The following is a 20,887-nucleotide window of genomic DNA, read 5'->3' on the forward strand; positions in this document are numbered from 1 at the left end:
AATTCTTAAATTGAATGTAATTTGTGAGGGATGGGATAGATCAAAAGAGTGACTCTGATTGTAGTGTGAGGGATGGGATAGATCAAAAGAGTGACTCTGATTGTAGTGTAGGGTTTTGTAAGGTTAAATCTTAACTAATTTTCTTACAACGCAAGCTAACTAAAGTTGAAATTCAATGTAAATGATGGCTGCAAATTTGGAACATTGCTTTGTGAGTATTTAATGAAATGTAATTAAATCAATAATAATCACCCAAAAGAATAAACAATTCTAATGTGTACTCATAAAAATATTCATGTGCTTTCCCACCAAATACTCATGCGGAATGCTAATGATTAAAACATGCAGTGTTTTCCCTTATCTTAACAAAAACAACTTCATATGTAAACCACACTAAAAAGGCAATAAAATGATACATTATACCAAGATAAACAAGACCATTGTTATTCAATCTAATCCCTCAACTGTGCATATGAAGAACAGTTGCTAGCAGTTCTCCACCTAATATGCAGCAATTCATCTTTGGTTAAGATTGCAAACTCCTTCAAAGTATGTTCATCGAACCTGGTCAATTATAAAATAAAATAACATTTGCATCTCTAGAAAATGGTAATTTCATCTTAAACCTTAAAAGCCTCTGATTCCACCTAGTACAATCGAGGAATACCACCATCAAATTATGTAACATCAGTATAGTGGGCAAAGTCCATTGCCATATGTCAGTCATCCGATCTGTACTATAATCAAAATGAGTGTCTTCTTTCCTCTTTTGTGATCAGAGATGTAGATTGTAACACATGGGAAAAGTGGAGAGTTTCTGGGGAACACAGGGCATGAACTGAATAAAACATTACTTCATGTACAACAGAATGGCTGATGGTGTCATCATAATTTACTCTATTAGGTCTTTTTAATAAAGCATGTTACAACTTGCATTTTTGACACACTTTTGTTACCTTGGTGTTCATTAGATTGTGCTAATTAAGTGCTGCAGTATTTGGATAGCAAGGTACTGTTCCTGCAGATGGGAATGAGCAGAAGTTACCAGCAGTGGGAATATCCACGTGTTCCAATGCTTAGGAACATGCTGTCCCTTGCAGCCCAACGGCAAAGACCTAAACGACCATAAAGCCCCAAGTACCATCTCCCTACACACACACACACACACAAACACACACCCATGTGACAGATGTAAACCCCACTCCACGCTCCTCACCCTCAGTCACAGAAGCAACATTCCTGTACCAAATCTCCCTCCCAAAAAGACCACCCCACTTTGGGTACTCTTTCAAAATGAACATTAGTAATTCTCATTACCTTGCAAAACCCTCCCCCAATTCTAATTTAAGACCTTCCTCCCCACGAGACCCCCCCTCCTCCCCAGCCCCAAAGCTCCCATGGCCCTGGACCCTTCCCCCTACCATTTGGGCCCCTCCAAGTGCAAAAGAGGGAGGAGCTATCTCCAGTCACTCCTGCTTTGCTGGCAATGTCATCCAAAATGGCAGTGGCTGATACAAGACTCTCCATTTGCCCCACACAGAGCTTTTAACTGGCTATAGTGTCTCTCAAATATCACCATACACTCTTTCATCTTCAACAGGAAACAGTAACTATGTCATATTTTTGCCTAACTGTTCTGATTTTCTTTTTTTTGTCAACACTGCATTTGTTTCAAATAAAACAATACAAAAATTAGCTGTTTCGCTTTGAATTACCCACTCATTTTAAATGAATGTACAACTCTTTTGAACACTTGAAAAGGAGAGGAAATGATTAACAAGAATCATCAACATGGGAGGCAAGATGGCGACGTGAAGTACGGCTTGTAAGCTGCTCCTCATGTTTCTTACTTTGTTTCCTGCAAATATGCCATCAAAGCATAAGGGGAAGGTTTGGATGTTTCTCCCGATGCCCCCCTTCCCAGGCAGCAGCTTATTCCATCATATATGCCCTGCATGTCAGCGCAAATTGGGACTGTGATTTTGGGCGAAAGAGCACCTGTCTCGCCCGGAGAGATCATGCTCAGTCCTGGGGATCATCGACTGCCACCAAGTGAGTTACCACTCCATAGCAATCAAGAGGCGCAGAACGATGATGTCTTGTTGCCGCTTCTCTTGGAGTGGGTCTGTAGAAGTTTGGCATTCAATCAGCCTTTGCGAGTATTGCTGCTCAAGGGATTCAGGGGAGTGAGTTTTGCTGCCTGCTTGTCCTTTCCACCAGTAGTTGACCAGGGAGAGTTGATTCCATTGATGAGGTCAGCATTGATGGATGATGTGAGACCTGTGTCTACCGAGACTCCCCTGGTGAGTTCCCTTTTCCATCTATTAAGCCAGCAGTTGTGACGTTGGATGCTATTTGGGATTTACTAGTGGGATTTGGTAGCTCGCTGAAAGATTGCAATAAGGAAACTGACCTCCTCTTTAACAACTTTGAATTCATGAAGACAAACTATGACTCCTAAATTACAGATATACAAGCAAAGGTATATAATATGTATTAAATATTATATGATTGCTGGTGTTGCGTATTCGGTGAAGTACTATAGTAAAAGGAGATCATCAAAGTATCTCCTTTATAAATTAGATTGCTCATAGATTTTGTTAGATGCAGAATTTTCTTCCTGTCTCAACTTAAAATTTTTTAAGAGGATGGGTCTTAGCCTTTCCCCTTGTTTGTGGGACTCCTGATTTGCCCTCGTGACTGTTAACATGTTAAGGAGGACATTGTTACGGATTGACCAAAAGCTTTTCCATGAAAGCTGGAAAATCACCTGAATCACTAATTTCAAAGAGCACAATTCACAAATGTAAGTACTGTGGATTGTTATTTTTATTATCTAGTTTAGCCACTTTCTCTGTCTGACTTATATTACCTTCTGACATCCTGACTCTTCTGTGAACACCACATGAGTCAAAGTGACTCTAAGTTCTGACCTGATGCTGCCTAGCTTGGCTCTTTATCCTTGCAGCTGTCTTTGGATCACTCCATTCACCAGCTTTATTTCTTTCAAGATTGTGTCAAGATGGATTGCCTGCCCTGATTTACCATTTTCTTCCTGGGAATCAGATTCTGACTGGAGGCCAAGGACTCCTGCAGCGAGTTCATCATAATACTCAAGTCTCTGATCCTAATTTTGTTTTGCTTATTTTGTCACTGCAGCAGTGATTTTTTTTTCAGTTCTTTTTGCTTCTGCATTTTTTTTAGTCATTATATTCACTAGACTCTCAGCAGAGGTCACTTAGAAAAGGCAAAGAAGACTTATATTCCAAAAAGGGACGATAGTACCAAATTTTGCTGCTGCTTACAGCATTTACATCTCATGATCCCCTGAGGCTTGCTTTTCTAATTCTTATTCTAATGCAGTGTGGTTCTTGAAATCATAGCAGAATATAGTGGAATGAGATATAAGAAAACAGAATATTATCAAACTCACGACAACATGAAGGAATCTATTAAAACTGAGGATTCATGCCTGGTTTTAATGCAAGTTAGTTCCCATGGTATTATCAAACTGCAGTATGTGAGAACCACAGTTTATTGCAAATCATTGAAGAGAATTGTTCCAGTAGCAGGAAAAGTTTGTGCATTTCCACCCCTGACTCCCGGGAATGCTTAAAGTGGCCTGAAACACACACATAAAACCCACAGCCCTGAACCTCCTCCCTGCACCACATTTATTTATTTATTTATTTATTTAGCATTTTTATATACCGACATTCTCGATACAAATATCAAATCAGGTCGGTTATATTTTTATATACCGACATTCTCGATACAAATATCAAATCAGGTCGGTTTTTACAAAAATTCCCTTTTGTAAAAAGGTGTCACCCCAGTAGGACCCCAAAAAGTATACATATAGATAGATATGGCTTAATGAAGGCGAGCCAACATGATTTAGCAAGGGGAAATCTTGCCTTACCAATCTTTTAATATTTCTTGAATGGGTAATAAAATTAAACATGTAGATAAAGGTGAGCCAGCTGATGATCTGTATTTGGATTTTCAGGAAGCATTTGACAAAGCCCCTGATGAGACTCCTCAGGAAATTACAAAGTCATGGGATAGAAAACATTGTTTTTTTGTGGCTTGGTAACTGATTAAATGGCTGGACAAAGAGGGTAGGAGTAAATGGTCAGTTTTCCAAATGGAGCAAGATTGGTAGTGGAGTATCACAGGTATCGTTCCTGGGACTTCTGCTATTTAACATATTCATAAATGATCTAAAAAAGGGAATGAAAATGATCAAATTTGCAGATGGCTCAACATTTTTTTGAAGGGTTTAATAAAGATGTGGATAAAGGTACGCCAGTAGATGTAGTGAATTTGAAGTTTCAGAAGGCGTTTGACAAAGTCCCGCATGAGAAGCTTCTATGAAAATTAAAATGTCATGGGATTGGAGGCAATGCACTTTTATGGATTGCAAACTGGATAAAGGACAGGAAACAGTAGGATTAAATGGTTAGTTTTCTCAATGGAGAAAGGCAAATGGTGGAGTGACTCAGGGATCTGTACTTAGATCAGTGCTTTTTAAGATATTTACAAATGATCTGGAAAATGGTATAACAAGTGAGGTGATCAAATTTGCAGATGACACAAAATTATCAAGAGTAGTTAAATCACAAGTGGATTGTGATAAATTGCAGGAGGACCTGGTAAGACCTGAAGATTAGGCATCCAAAAGGCAGATGAAATTTAATGTGGACAAGTGCAAGGTGTTGCATATAGGGAAAAATAACCCTTGCTGTAGTTACACGATGTTAGGTTCCATATTAGGAGCTACCACCCAGGAAAAAGATCTAGGCCTCATAGTGGATAATACATTGAAATTGGCTCAGTGTGCCATGGTGGTCAAAAAAGCAAACCAAATTTTAGGAATTATTTGGAAGGGAATAGTGAACAAAACAGAAAATATCATAATGCCTCTGTATCACTCCATGGTGAGACTGCACCTTGAGTACTTTGGTAATTCTGGTCACTGCATCTCAACAAAGATATAGTTGTACTGAAGAAGTTTCAGAGAAGGGCAATAAAAATGACAGAGGGACTGGAATGGCTCTCCTATGAAGAAAGGCTAAAGAGGTTAGGGTTGTTCAGCTTAGAGAAAAGACGGCTAAGGAGGGATATGATAGAGGTCTATAAAATCAAGGAAGGACTTGAATGGGAAAAGGGATCAATTATTTACTCTTTCAGATAATTCAAGGACTAGGGAGCACTCCATACAGTTATCAAGTAGCACAGTGAAAACAAATCAGAGAAAAATCTTTTTCGCTCAACGCACAGTTAAACCCTGGAATTCATTGCCAGATGATGTGGTTAAGGAAGTTAGTGTAGCTGGGTTTACAAAAGGCTTGAACAAGTTGATTTAGGGAATAGACACTCCTTATTACTGACATTAGTAGAATGGGATCTATTTAATGTTTGGTTACTTGTCAGGTATCTGTGACCTGTATTGGCCACTGTTGGAAACAGGATGCTGGGCTTGATGGACCCTCAGTCTGACCCAGTATGGCAACTTCTTATGTTCTTATGTATTTTGGGTGCAGTAATTCAAAAGAGCTATATGCAGTGGGTGTGAAATACTAATTTGCACAGACCATGCAAGGGACCTTAGGGTAATAGAGTCTTGGAATCTGAAGACAACAAAGCAATGTGATAGAGCAGCAGCTAAAGCTAGAGAGATGCTGGCTACATTGTGAGAGGAATAACCAGCAGGATAAAGGAGGTACTAATGCACCTTTACAGGTCTTTCACGAGTACTCACCTAAATTACTGTGTTCAGTTCTGGAGACCTTAGCTCAAAAAGGATAAAGACATATTGGAAGCGAACCAAAAAAAAAGACAACTAAAATGGTGCAGGGTCTGTTTAAGAAGACTTATGAGGAAAGACTGAAGGATCTTAATATGTTTACCCTGGCAGAGAGGGGGTGCAGGGGAGACATGATACAGATCTTCAGATATCTGAAAGATTTTAATGATACACAAACATCAAACCTTTTCCGTTGGATAGGAAACTGTGGAACTAGGGGGTCACAATTAGAAACTCCAGAGGAGAAGACTGAGAACCAACATAAAAAACTACTTCTTCACAGAGAGAGTTGTAGATGCCTGGAATGCCCTCTCGGAAGAGGTGGTGAAGACGGCAACAGTATTGGAACTGAAAAGGGCATAGGAAAAACACTGCAGATCCCTAGATGCTAGAGGATGGTAATTAAGATACAGGGTTATCTACATTAACATCAGGTGTAACATGTCTACATGGGGGATAAGGAGCAGCAGTTACTACCCTTAACAGAAGGTCATTGAGGTAACCCACACAGAGTGGCAGTTACCAGTTACTACCATAAGCAATGCTGGGCAGACTGGCTGTACCGTTCGGTCTTTTTCTGCCATCATTTACTATGTTACTATGTTCATGCACAAAGGAATGAGCAGACACTTTTGCTGTAGCTGCTTTGTAGGCCCAGATCACAGTAGGATGCTACCCCAATCTGAGCTGATGACTAACAGAATGGAAGGTACTGTGAGGATGGAAGGGTAAGGGTTCGGGTGGGAGTGATGAGGGAGGGCTTTGGAACATACCAAATTTTGAAAATTTTCACTAGAGCCAGAAGTGGGGGGGGGGGGGAGAGAGACTGGGCCCTGCACTGAAATATTTAACTTTCTTCAATGGAGAGAGATTGAGGGGGGAGTGTTAGGCTCAGCGCAGGAGTACTGAGCAATTAATCCTCAGGTGAGAGGAGGAGATGGGATGTGTTTGGCCCAGCAGACCTGCCATCTCTTTTTTTTTTCTTTTAGCCTCATTTCACCAATTAACCAGCTATATTCTTTTGAATATAGCCAGTTATTTTAAAGTTATCTGGGAACATGTTCTTTTAGATCTGCTCTCGAGCACATCTAGATTTAGGAAAAAACATTTCCGGCTAACTCCTAATATTGGAGTTAACCAGTTAAGTTAGTTGCCTAACTCTGCCCCTCCCCAGAACACCCCCAACACACCCCCCTTCCTTTTTTGGCTAATTCTTAGCCGAATAAAGACTTATCTGGCTATCTATTAACTGGATAAGAAAGGGTAAATATTCAAAACTAATTATTTAGATGGATAACTTACAAGTTATCCATCTAAATGGCTTTGAATATTGTCCTCATAGAGGCCAATATTCAGCGCTACTTAGACGGATAAGTAGGGACTTATCTGGTTAAGTGGAGATTGCTGAATGTCTGGCTACGTTCCATGGTTGCTACTTAGCCGGATAAGAAAAGGGCTGGAAAACTTCTATGCGAGAAATGGGCGTTTCGGTGTAGTTTTTAGAGATGTGAATCGGAACCAGAATCGGTTCAGATTCCGGTTCCAATTCACATCGTGTTTTTTTTTTCATCCAGCCCGATCGCGGTTTTGTTTATTGGCTGCGCCCGAGCCGATAAACAAAAAACCCACCCGACCCTTTAAAACTAATCCCTTAGCTTCCCCCACTCTCACGACCCCCCCAAAAACATTTTACAGGTACCTGATGGTCCAGTGGGGGTCCCGGGAGTGATCTCCCGCTCTCGGGCCATCGGCTGCCACTAATAAAAATGGCGCCGATGGCATTTGCCCTTACCATGTGACAGGGTATCCGTGCCATTGGCCGGCCCCTGTCACATGGTAGGAGCACTGGATGGCCCACGCCATTGTTAAAGATGGCGCCAATACAGTACAGTACGCTCCGGTGGAGCGCACTGTACTGTATCGGCTGTCAAACCACCTCAAAACTAATAGTGCCCGTAACATGCAAATGCATGTTGATGGTCCTATTAGTTATTCCCGCACGATACAGAAAGTAACGCCTGCCCAAAGGCTGGCGTTAATTTCGGCTGGCACCGGGAAAGTGTACAGAAAAGCAGTAAAAACTGCTTTTCTGTACACCCTCCGATTTAATATCATAGCGATATTAAGTTGGAGGTTCCAAAGTAAAAAAAAAAGGTAAAATTTAAAAAAAAATTAAAAATCTGCCCACGGCCCACGGGTCGGAAGATGGGTGCTCAATTTTGCCGGCGTCCGTTTTCTGAACCCGTAGCTGTCAGCGGGTTCGAGAACAGATGCCGGTAAAATTGAGCGTCGGCTGTCAAACCTGTTGACAGCCGCCGCTTCTGTCAAAAAGAGGTGCTAGGGATGCGTTAGTGTCCCTAGGGCCTCCTTTTACTGCGGGCCCTCATTTGCATGTTGTTCCCTCCTGAATCGCGCGCATAAGAGAGTGGCCTGTGCGTGCGTCGGGAGAGAGGGCGTTCGCCGGCTCTCCCACGACTTTTACTGAATCGGCCTGTATGATAGACAACTAAGTGGATCCTTCTTTATCCGCTAATTGACTGCCCATTAGGTATCCAGCCTTCCCAATATCAGAGATTTACCTAATAGGTAAGGGAAGATTGTTTCACAGCATAGGTCCTGCAATAGAATAACTGTACATATGTATCCTTTAAAGCTAAAACTGCTTAACGGAGGGAATCACGAGCTGATATCCATTACAGGACCACAAGGAGCAATTGTAAACTTACTGTTTAATAATATTTTTAAGATATTTTGCAACCTCCACTTGCAGGGCTTTAAAAATCATCCGTATAAATTTTAAATTTAATCCTCATTGCTACTGGAAGCCAGGAGTCAGAATTTATATTAACTTAAAGGAGAAAAATGTACTTTATGAAATGTATGTTTATTCTATCTTGCTTTTCATAGATTTTATTTTTATTTTATTATTTTATGTCCCAGGATTTCTTTGTACAGACTGCAAAGCACAATCTTAGTAAGACATTTTTAATGTAGATTTTTATAGGTATTAGACGTATATAATTATTTGTATATATAATCTGTAGCATGCTGCTGTGTATTTGTGAATTGGGAAGTATTTCCATGTGTGATGGTTTGATGCATCATCTGTCTACAAATTTACATAGATCATCAAACAGCAAGAGAAATTATTTAGAAAAGTTGCAAGATAATGGTTTCTGAAAAAGAAAATGCAATAGCTTGGGACCTCTGCCAGAAAAATGACTGTTGCTACAGTGAAGGGTTTAGGAAAACAAAATAGCTACTCAGAAAGGAACAGCATGTGCTAAATAAGGTTAGAGGACGTTTTAATGAAAGTTGAGAAAATTATTGTTAAATGAGATGTAAGAATATAATTTGAATACTAAAAATAATGCAATAAACATCTGCAATAGAAATCCAGTCTGAAGGCTTAGGAATTCTCTTTGTTTCTTTTAGGTTAAGAAAATTCTTTTCACCAGACCCGACCTATCACAATTTATGGGCAGCCATCCACACCAAATTTATGGGGACTACCTATAACAGGGTGCCCAAGCACAGCCTGGAGCCCAGCAACGCACCTCCTCAATATTGGGGGTCAGAAAGGAGTTTACTCCAGGCAGGCCCAGGAGGCATAGTGCTGAGCTGTGTGGCTAGAGACCGGCGCCTGCTGATGTCATCAACCAATGCAGACCTGCCATCGGCAAGTGCAGGTCATGCTGATGTCATCAGCCTGTAACAGAGGTCTACTGGCCCACAACTGGCTGTGAACTGGCATGATAACATTTGGGGAGGGGAAGGAGCCAGCAGGGGATTTAAAACTGACTGATTCCCAATCACATTTCTCTTTGCTGCACCTTCCTGGGACCCAGACAAATTGCTGCTCCTTACCATGGGGCCTATACTTCTCCCCCTTCCAAAGGGGAGCAGCAAAGGGGCCCGCTGCTGGGTTTTGCATCTTGTGCCACTGGTTCTGGTCCTGATCCTCCCCAGTGAATAGTTACATCACATTTCCCATCCATTCATTACCCGTCAGAATTAATTTTCTTTGCAATTAACAATTGGCTTTTCAAAATAAAATTAAAAAAAAATAAATGTATAAAATACGAGGAGATAATTCAGGATGACAAGACACTTCATGCTTTGCAGTCACCTTGGAGGATGGCTAGCTGCATTCCTCTTATAGCATTCCCCATTGGTCAAACCAGTTAGCTGTGGCTGGCTCTTTGAGCCCCACATAATACATGGATGGGTCTAGCCTGTTCCAAATTCTACCCCCACCACACACTCTCCTGGGTCCCAAGGTTGCAATGGAAGAGGGCAGGGAAGGATATTATTGGGAATTAAGTACAGAGATTCTGCAAATGTAAGGCATCTCCTTTGCCCAGAAACCCTCCATCCCAATGCCAGGAGATGGAGGCTGTGACCCAGCAACCTTGCTTGCTGACAAAGCCCTGGGGGGAGAGTAGATGTGAGCCTGAACTGCCACCTGAACAGGGACACAGTGCAGGTCCCAGTTCTGAGGCTAGCACCCCCAAACAAGATTACCTTCCCAATCTAGGACAGCTTTAAGGTGATCTACACCAAGTGAGGGATTGTATTATTCTCTCTATGTTCCCAATCATATTAAGCTTCCCATATGGGTGTGTATACAAGTACTTATTTGAGAACTACCACCAGCATAACTACTCCCTATCAAGACATACATCTAGGGGATACTATTGAGGCTACTCCCCTCATGACTACTCTCATTGTCACTTTGGCTGGTAGTATTATCCAGTCAGTTATTATCCACAGAGAGGACACCTATTACAGCAATCCCCTCACAGAAACTACTTTACAATTATGATCATGAGGACTCCCCCAGGAGCCTGCACACCCTCCTACCGAGCATTACTCGTCCTGAGCATGGCATGCAGCTCACTCTGCTAACAGCTTCCCACAGGTACCTGCAGCTGCGGCTCCCCTGCCACCCTGATGTGATAACCTCTGATTCTTCACTGAACATTGGCACAAGTAAGAGTGACCCAAAACCACCTCCATCTAGAACATCTGTTGATAATGCCTGTGCCACCTTGATAGAAATGGATGAGCCCACTTTGGTGACTGTACTTCTGCAAACACTCACTGCCTATATATACACAAGAATAATAGCAAGAGCAAGAATCAAAGGCATTCATCACATTCTGTCTCTGGTACCTCTACCTGCAGCTCTTCTTCCGGCTCTAGCAGCTCTCGGGCCTTTTCTGTTGCCTGTACTCCAGGCACTGCGACAGGCATAGGCGATGTATTTATGGATGTATAAACATTTTATATTCTACTTGAGCCAAATCAATTGAAGCAAATTACAGGCTAACATTCAAAATATAATGGGGGTCCATATTTAAATGGCTTACTCGGCTATATTCAGCCCTTATCTGGCTACGTTTAGCTAAATAAAAATGGAGTGTTTTGAGGGTGTTCTGGGGAGGGGCTGGGATATCTGGCTAAGCTAACTGAAAATTGGGCATATCCAGCTAGATTAGCCAGATAACTTTAGATCTACTTCAAAGCAGGCCTAATGTTATCCAGCCTCATGAGGCTGGATAATTCGCTACTTACCCAGATATCTTCAGAAATATTTGGGTAAACAGCGCACCTTCAAAAAAACCCACAAGTCGCTGTCTTCCTGGCCTGATGCCTGACACCCCCCCCCCACAAACACACACCATATCTTTACCCCCTCCCTCCTCCGCTATCTGACAAAAAAGTGTCAAAACCCCAAAACACCATTTTAAACTCCTGCGACACCCATCACCACCGACCCGGGCCTCCCCCCACCCTTTACCCCTAAAAATCTTACAATGTGGCTCCTTTGCATCCCCCTCAGCCATTCTCCCTCCCCATCTCATGGCTGTGCTCAACGATCCCTGCCACTTCCAGCGTCACTTTGATAATGACACTGGAAGCGTACTTTTACACGCTGAGGTAGACCTTAAAAAAGTACGCGCAACCGGCGCAAACAAAAGTACCTCGGATTTTATAAGATACCCGTGTAGCCGCACGTATCTTATAAAATCCGGGGTCGGCGTGCGCAAGGCTGTGCAAAATCGGCAGCCTGCGAGCGCCGAGCCGCGCAGCCTGAATCCGTTCCCTCCGAGGCCGCTCCGAAATCGGAGCGGCCTCGGGGGGAACTTTCCTTCTGCGTCCCCCCACCTTTCCCTCCCTTCCCTTATCTAACCCACCCCCCAGCCCTACCTAAATCCCCCCCCCTACCTTTGTTGTGCAAGTTACGCCTGCTTGAGGCAGGCGTAACTTGCGCGCGCCGCCTCGGCATCCCCCCGGCACAGGCCGCAGTGCAGGGGGACTCGGGACTGCCCTCCCGGTCCCGTCCCCGAACCGTGGCCACGCCCCGGACCCGCCCCGGACCACCCCCTGACTCCGGACACGCCCCGGACACACCCCTGGCCTGCCAACGTGCCCCCGGACATGCCCCCCCCCCGCCCCTTTTATGAAGCCCAGGGACTTATGCGCGTCCCAGGGCTTTGTGCGCGCCGGGGGCCTATGCAAAATAGGTGCGCCGGCGCGCGAGTGCCCTGCGCGCGTAAATCCGACAGGATTTACGCGCGCAGGGCTTTTAAAATCTACCCCAAATGTTTTAGCCATGTATTCAGCAGGACAAGGCTCCTGCTGAATATACTCTGCCAAAATTACTTGAATGACGTTATCCAGATAATGTTTCCACTCACCAACTTACTGAATATAAGTAAACCCCCCCCCCCAAAAAAAAAAAAAACAAACCCCATATCATCCCTGTGCTGCTTCTTTTTTCCAGTCAGCAGGGGACAAACCCAGTTGAATAAGGACCTTTGTTTATCTGAAAAGGATTTTTCCTGCTCACATTTTTGTCACTCTCAAACTCAACTGTTTTAATTATTGCCATATTTGTCTATAATAAAATAAATATATCAGGAGTTCTCTTACATTGTGTGATCTTGTGATGGTCTGTGGTTTTCTTCTCCAGGATGGATACTGGCTCCTTTTCCACTGCTCCATTGAAATGCATGGACATTTCTGGATGAAACTGATGTTGGTTGATACCATTCACATGCATTTCCACTTTCAAAATCACAGACTTCCATTACTTTTAAAAGGAAAGCAAAGAAAATTACTAGCAAATAATCATTCAGTATTTTCAATAAAGACAAAACTTGGAAAAATGTTCTAAGGCTCAATTATGACAGAATCCTTGCAGTGTGACTATTATTTGCATAAACATCAGATTGATTAATTATAATGTTTAAATGCATGTAAAGCAGAGAAGGATAATTCCTATCTTTGAGGTCACTTAGTCAGTCAGGTTTCCATGATATATTTAATGAATATGCATGAGAAAAATTTGCTTGATCACTGCAACAATTTTATTAATGCATATTCATTATGCTTATCCTGAAAACCTCATTGGCTAAGGGCCATCAAAGCCTAGACCCTGATGTAAAGCATTTTTATAACTTGAAATTTCTGAGTGAATTTGGTGTTGTAAGATGTTTTTGTTATTGTGTGTACAAGGGAGAAAACTATTGAAGAGATGCTAATGCTAAACTATTGAAAAGATGCTAAAATCAATCAATATGCAATTAATCTAAATTCAGAAAACATATTAAGGTTTATTTAAAGATCAACTGTTGCTTAATTGAAAAATAAATACTCACGGGTAGAGCTCAGCAGCTTTCTTATTATCAGGAAGTAGGACATTTGATCATATTACTCTTCTCCTGACTAAACTGCACTGGCTTCCTGTATCACTGAGAATCAAATATAAAATCCTCATGCTTATTCATAAATTAGTCAACCAGGCAAAAGCTCCATGGCTAGGTGAGCCTTAAGAGTGTATATTCCCTCCCAATCTCTACAATTGCAAAATAGGGGGCTTCTTGAGATTCCTGCGGTTAAAGAGGCACGGATAGGGGGAATTAGAGTTCGTACCCTCTGAATTGGTGGGCCTGCATCATGGAAGAATATATGCCAGAGTCACTGAGAAGTGAAATATCTACTTCCACATTTATGAAATGCTTAAAGACCTGGGTGTTTCAGAGATACTTTGGAATTGTAACAGCATAGGCATCGTGTTGGGTGGAAATGGCATTCAATTCTGAATAGACAGAGGCATTTGGAGTGGTACTTTGAGATGTTTGTCTATTTTGTTTTTAGTCAAAAAATGTTATACTTGTATTTTAAGTTTGTAAACCACAACGATACCTTGTGACTTTGCCGTATAAAAGTGATTGTATAAATAAATAAATAAATAAATAAATAAATAGATATTCAAACATAAATGCCAAAACAAGTTAGCCAGATAACACTTATCCGGCTAACTTAAAAGCATATTCAGCAGCATGGTTATACCACTGGATATCCCCAATGAAATCACTAGTTGGTCGGATAAGTCTTATCTGGCTAAATTTAGACCTGTTATTGAGCAGGTCTAACTTATCCAGCTAATATAACCAGATAAGATTGAATATTGCTACTTATCAGGCTATGTTAGCCTGATAAGTAGGTCCTCCCTGGAATGCCCATATCCCATCCACCTCTTATCTAGTTACCAGGACCAGATGTTCATTGTTCAGCCACTGCCACTTAGCTGGATAAGTCCCTATTTATCTGGTTAAGTAGTTCTAATTCACAGAGGCTTCAGCTCAGCAAAATTCTTGAGCTATGTTAGGGGATAATTTTATCACAGCCAGTTTAAATTAGATAGCAAAAACACAAATAAGTTCTGTCACTTTTCATAGAAGACTTGCATACCTAAGACTACTTGGAAAATTATTCTTCCAAATGTCTTTGCTATTATGTGTGCAGAAAAGTTTCAGAAAAATGAGCATGCATTCTTATAAAAATAATAAAGTATGCATATAGGTCCATACCACTACTGAACTTCATGCCCTGGAGTGCCCCCGCCAGGTTCGGGTAAGCGCATGCATGAATTTTCAGTACATGTATATATGTATATATTGGGTGGCAGTTTTGGGAAATGCTAATTTTGTGGTCAAAACACTATTTTACCCAGGGAAATGCTTTTGAAAACTGATCTCTCTATGACCAAATATAGGGATGCATTTGGCCCATGCCATTTTCCCTCATATTGCATATACCTTCAAAATAACTTTAAGGATGTTTAGCCATGTCCCAGGGAGATCTCGATATCCAAAATTATTTAACATCTCTACATTTAGCAGCACAGAAGTCGTGTTATACAAGTATGAACTATTTAGAAATAAATATATACATATATTGCATAGATTTCCCATTTTACAAATAAATGCCAAACTGGGAACTGTCATTCTCTTCAGGGAATTGAGAACAATATTTGTTTTGTCGCTTTGTGCTATTCCCCATTTGAATTGACAAAAAAAATAACATTTTGTTTCACTTACTTTCTGCATTTCATTTATCAAGTACTAAATGGTTTTAGCAAGTGCTAAAATGATTTAAATTATCTAAATGCTGAAATGAAAACAGTAAAAGAAACAAATGAAACAAAAGTTTATCCCATGCGCACCCTTAATGCCAAAATATTTCAAATGAGAAATAAGAATTTCCAGACAAACATCTTTCTTCTAAAAACTCTTGCTTTATCCCATTTCATTTTGACCACCAGAGGATGACTAGAAGGAAATTAGTTCAGTTTAGTTTATTGTTGTTTATATACCGATATATCAGACGTACCATCACACCAGTTTACAAAGATTACAATATTACAGGAAAATATAATAATTCATAAAATAGTAACAGCTAAAAACTACGCAGAGTAAGAAAATAAATTAGCTGTTAAAACAAATGAAAAAAACTCATAAAACATAGTCAAAGTAAGAGCATACTAAAAGCATTGAAAACAAAGTACGTAATAAAACAATAATAAATCAAAAGCTAGTAAAAATGTAGCCTATACGATAGTCAATAGATTTAAATGAACTCGCTGTTTTTCTACTCATTTGTTGCATCTCAGATTCTTATTGCCATTCTTATCTGTATTTTCATACTCCGTAAAAGCACATTTAAATAACCAGGTCTTTAGTTCAGATTTTAATTGTTTCTTTTCTGTAGCCAGTCTCAAAGATGTTGGTAAAGAGTTCCAGAGTTTTATCCCCGCAATAGATAAAGCACGCTCCCTTACGTGGCTTAGCTTGGCAGATCTAATGGTGGGAACTGATAGGAAATAGCTAAAGGCAGCCAAACAGCAGCTTTCATGATGGAGATATTCCCCAGATGTTTGGCACTAGCCAAAATATACTCAGAATGAAAATATATTATGGGTGCACAGGGGGAGGAACCACAATAGGCATTCCATTAATGTCCTAAATTCCATCCACAGATAAACTTAACAAACCTTTATTCATATTTTTGTATCCAAAAATACAAGAAACTTATACTCACATCTGAGAGCCCAGATTTCCTATAAACTTGTAGCTAAGAGTTTATTACATAAACTAACTTATGATGGGAACAATAACTCCCTCAGTACAATATTCTTTATAAATACACTTTTTTTTTTTTGCAATTTTCCTTGGTTGTCTTTGTCAGCAACATAAATTTTCCTGCTATCCTTATCTCTTATTCTGGTCAACAGCACATGTTCCAAACACTGGTTCATCTAAAAGCACTTCGACTCGATCAAATGTCTGTCCTTGTGATTTATTTATTGTAATCACAAAAGCAGGAATCACAGGAAATTTGTTTTGCTAGGTGCTAACCCAGTTCTCAGTCTAAATGCTCATTCTCCTCTGCTATTCCCAGTGAAAATCTCAACATCAATAAAGTGGTGATGAAGTGCTCTCACAAACAGTTTTGTTCCTTTCAGCAGTCCTTTCTTTGGATTCAGAATTGTAATTAGCAACCTTCAAACTCAGTTTATGTTTGCTCATTTACCAACTCAGTCGGGAAATCAGTTCTTGTCTCCACATGTTCTGTCACACAACTGAAGCAACACTTCTGTACATTCTTAGTTCTCCTTTAAGAAACCCCCAAATTGATTGTTTAAATAATGTCAAGGCATTCTTATTTTTTGATATTAAATACTTTTTTCTTGAAAATGAAGAAACTGCTTCTGCATCACTAACATCAGTTTCATTTCTGTAGATAGCTACCATTAAGATTATTTTGAGGGACTGAAGGTTAGTGTTTTAGCTTCTGCCATCAAAAATGAAACCAACACTGTAAATCTCACGTCATGTATCGCACTGCTCTCCTCTCCAGGTGAACTTGCGGCTGTAGCAGCTAGCTGCTATCGCTGCGTACCTCCTGGCTCTCAAGACTCAGCGTGGTGGTTGGGATGCCGCCGAACTACACGCCGACTCCAGGCCTTCCTAGGCACACTGCCTATCAGAGATCCCATCTCTGCACTTCCCCGCTTCTCAGGGCAGTCTCTACCTTACCACATTGGAGACCTGGACTCAATGCTTCTCCGCTCCACGGGGCAACCTCTACGTCACTTTATCGGAGACTTGATTCTACACTTCCCCACTCCTCGAGGCAGCCTCAACACCTTTACACCAGTGGCTTTAATCTATGCTTCCCCGCTCCTCGGGGTAGCCCCTTTGTCATCACACCAGAGACTAGAGATGTGGTTCGTTTTTCGCCCTATTTAGGAAATTTAACGAAATTTCCTAATTCGTTTCTGTTTCGGAGTATCCGAAACACGACAAACGCCGTTATTTCGGAGCCCCCGAAACCGGAAACGAAATTTTCCCCGCAATTCGGGGGAAAATTCGTTTTCGGGTTTGCCTGGGGAGAGGGGCAAAAATTATTTTTTTTTATTAAAAACCACCCCAAATTTAAATTAATTATAATACACCACCCCCCGATCCCTCCCCAAGACTTACGAAGATCCCTGGTGGTCCAGCGGAGTCCCGGCTTCCATTTGCCATGCCCTCCGTGCCCTAGTTCGTGCCAGTGCAAGCCGCGCGCCAAAATGGTGCCGAATAGCCCGAACGACCATGTCACAGGGGCTTTCGGCGCTATTGGTCAGCCCCTGTCACATGGCCATCGGCGCCATCTTGTGCTCCTATCATGTGACAGGAGCTGACCAATGGCGCCGAAAGCCTCTGTGACATAGTATGGGCAAAGGCTATCGGCGCCATTTTGGTTACTGGCAGCCGAAAACGAAATCGCTTTCGGACACTTGCTGGACCCCCAGGGATTATTGGCAAGCCTTGGGGGGGTCAGGAGCCTTGGGGGGGTCAGGAGGGGGCTCCTGACCCCCCCAAGGCTTGCCAATAATCCCTGGGGGTCCAGCAAGGGTCCGAAAGCGATTTTGTTTTCGGCTGCCAGTAACCAAAATGGCGCCGATAGCCTTTGCCCATACTATGTCACAGAGGCTTTCAGCGCCATTGGTCAGCTCCTGTCACATGATAGGAGCACAAGATGGCACCGATGGCCATGTGACAGGGGCTGACCAATAGCGCCGAAAGCCCCTGTGACATGGTCGTTCGGGCTATTCGGCACCATTTTGGCGCGCGGCTTGCACTGGCACGAACTAGGGCACGGAGGGCATGGCAAATGGAAGCCGGGACTCCGCTGGACCACCAGGGATCTTCGTAAGTCTTGGGGAGGGATCGGGATGGGGGGGGGGGGTTGTTATATATGTACGAAAATGCTTACAATTGTTTTTAAATGCTTGGGGTGGTTTTTTTTTTTTCGCTTCGTTACCGATTCGTTTTTCGGTCCGGTTTCGGGTTTCTCGTTTCGTTTTCGGGCAAACGACCCGAAAACGAAACGAGAAGACCCGAATTATACCACGAAGTATTCGAACTGAAAAACGACCCGGTAGAAAAAAACGAAGCACATCTCTACCAGAGACTCTGTTGCCATGCTGTCCCGCCCCTCGGGATAGTCTCTGCATTGACTCCTCCAGATGATCCTGTCTTTGCACTCCCCGCTCCTGGGGGCCTGCCTAGTGCTCCTCTATCTATCAGAGATTCCTGCTCTGGCACTTATAGCTTCAGTCCTACCTAAATACTGTGACTCCTCTGAACTGTGCCTCTTCATCCCGGTCCTCAGGACACCTCACAGAAAATATCAGTGCAGGTACCTGCGATCACGTGGAAGTGACCCAGGATGTTCTCACTCTACTGAACAACAGTCGTGTCCCCTGCTGCAGCTGACCTCACCTCCCGACGGTGAGGACCTGTGGGGCTCCACCCCTCAGATAGTATCAATCTCCACCTCGGGCCAAGGTTCCACGAAACCCATGAATCCTAATAGATTGCCAAGTCATAGACCCGGCAGAGGTCTCAGCTATACAGGCCATCCCTGGCCTGACACAACGAATCAGTGAGCAACAAATGTTCCTGGAAACACTAGCAGCAGCCATGGATAACTTGAGCTCTCGTTTAGATGCCGCAGTGACTGCCACCACGATGTCTCCCAAGCTCAACCCTTCCATCTCTATGCTGGCTCCTCGGCCTACCATGCCCTTACCAACACCTCCACGCTTTTCTGGGAACCTTCTTATGTGAAGGTTTCCTGAATCAATGTAACATGCACTTCTACCTGCAACCAGCTTACTTCCCAGATGTGATTACCAAGACTACCTCCATCCTTTCCCTCCTGGATGGCAAGGCCTTGGCCTGGGCATCACCCCTCTGGGAGCATGCTGACCCATTTCTTCAAGACCTGCCAGGGTTCCTTGCCTTATTTCACTCTATCTTCAACAACTCTGGCAGAAGACCCGCTTGTGGATCCTCACTTCTCCACCTCCAACATTGGGACTCAGACTGCTTATGATCCATTTTTCTCGAAGGACTGAGTTCTCGGATCAAAAATGAGTTGGCGGCTCATGAATTGCCTGCATCTCTGGACTCATTAGTAGACCTTGCTGTTTGCATCGGCCGCCATCTGCAGGAGCGCTCGCAGAAGTCTAGAGCGTCCAAAAACCTATGACAAGCTCGTCCCGAATTCAACGCTCGTCTTCACCCAGGCTGAACATGGCTCAGAGTAAAACTGAGGAAGAGCCTATGCAAATGGGCTGGAGCAGACTTTCTCACAAGGAACAACGCCACCGCCAGCAATCATGTCTCTGCTTATACTGCGGCAAATCTGGACATGCCATAGCCACATGCTCCGTCTGTCCGGGAAACTCCCAGGCCTAGGTTCAGCAGGAGGACTGCTCCTAGTCCTGACTTTGCCTTCTCCTCCATTGATATTGCCTGTCTCCATCAAGCTGGACAATCAGGAGTTCCACACCCTGGCCTTAGTGGACTCTGGGGCTGGTGGGAATTTTATTTTAAAACAATTGACTGAGCACCTCCGGATTCCCACCATCTGCTCCCCAGTACCTTTATTTCTCTCATCCATCTACGGAGAGCCACTATCTGGTGAGGTCACCCACACCACAGCTCCTATCCTGCTCCACACGGGATCTCTGCATGTGGAGACCATTTCCTTTCACATTCTGTACAAAGCCATACATCCTGTAGTTCTGGGACTGCCGTGGTTACAACATCTCCGAGAGCCGTGTCTCTGCCATCCGGATCCCAGACGCCCATTCATTGTCGAGGTTGATGCCTCCAACATGGGAGTAGGGGTGGTTCTAAGCCAGTACTCAACTACCCATACCTTACATCCGTGCTCCTTTTTTTCCCAGACGCTTCTCTCTGGCAGAACGGAACTACATGATCAGGGAAAGGGAGCTGCTAGCTATTAAGCTAGCTTTCGAGGAATGGTGTCCCTGGCTCGAGGGAGCCCAACACCAGATCACAGTGTATATCGACCACAAAAACCTTGAGTATTTACATGTGCTCAATGCTTGCACCATCGTCAGGCCCGTTGGGCCCTCTTTTTTACCCGATTTAATTTCTTGCTGTGCTACCGAACAGCCAACAAAAATTGCCAAGCCGATGTGCTCTCCAGATCCTTTCATTCCGGAGGATGTCCATGACACCCCACAGCACATAATTGTCCCCGCCAGGTCATCCTGTCAGCCACTTTTCCAGTACCACCTGGGAAGACAGTGGTCCCTCGTCAGTTACGCCAGAGGGTTCTCCGTTGAGGTCACGACTCCCTGACTGCAGGACATCTAGGACAGTCGAGAACGCTCTCCACACTTCAGCAGTTTTACTGGTG

General features: G+C 42.9%; 1 protein-coding gene across 1 annotated transcript in view; it reads right to left on the bottom strand.

The window, feature by feature from the left end:
- The window catches only part of MALRD1 (MAM and LDL receptor class A domain containing 1), a 954,719-nt gene that overhangs the window by 658,694 nt on the left and 275,138 nt on the right, over nt 1-20,887 (bottom strand). Inside the window, exon 22 of the mRNA XM_029587045.1 lies at nt 12,749-12,908. Coding sequence (XP_029442905.1) covers nt 12,749-12,908 — 160 coding nt within the window. The remainder of the gene's footprint in view (nt 1-12,748; nt 12,909-20,887) is intronic.

Source organism: Rhinatrema bivittatum, chromosome 2, assembly GCF_901001135.1.
Source record: "Rhinatrema bivittatum chromosome 2, aRhiBiv1.1, whole genome shotgun sequence".
Taxonomy (NCBI): Eukaryota; Metazoa; Chordata; class Amphibia; order Gymnophiona; family Rhinatrematidae; genus Rhinatrema; species Rhinatrema bivittatum.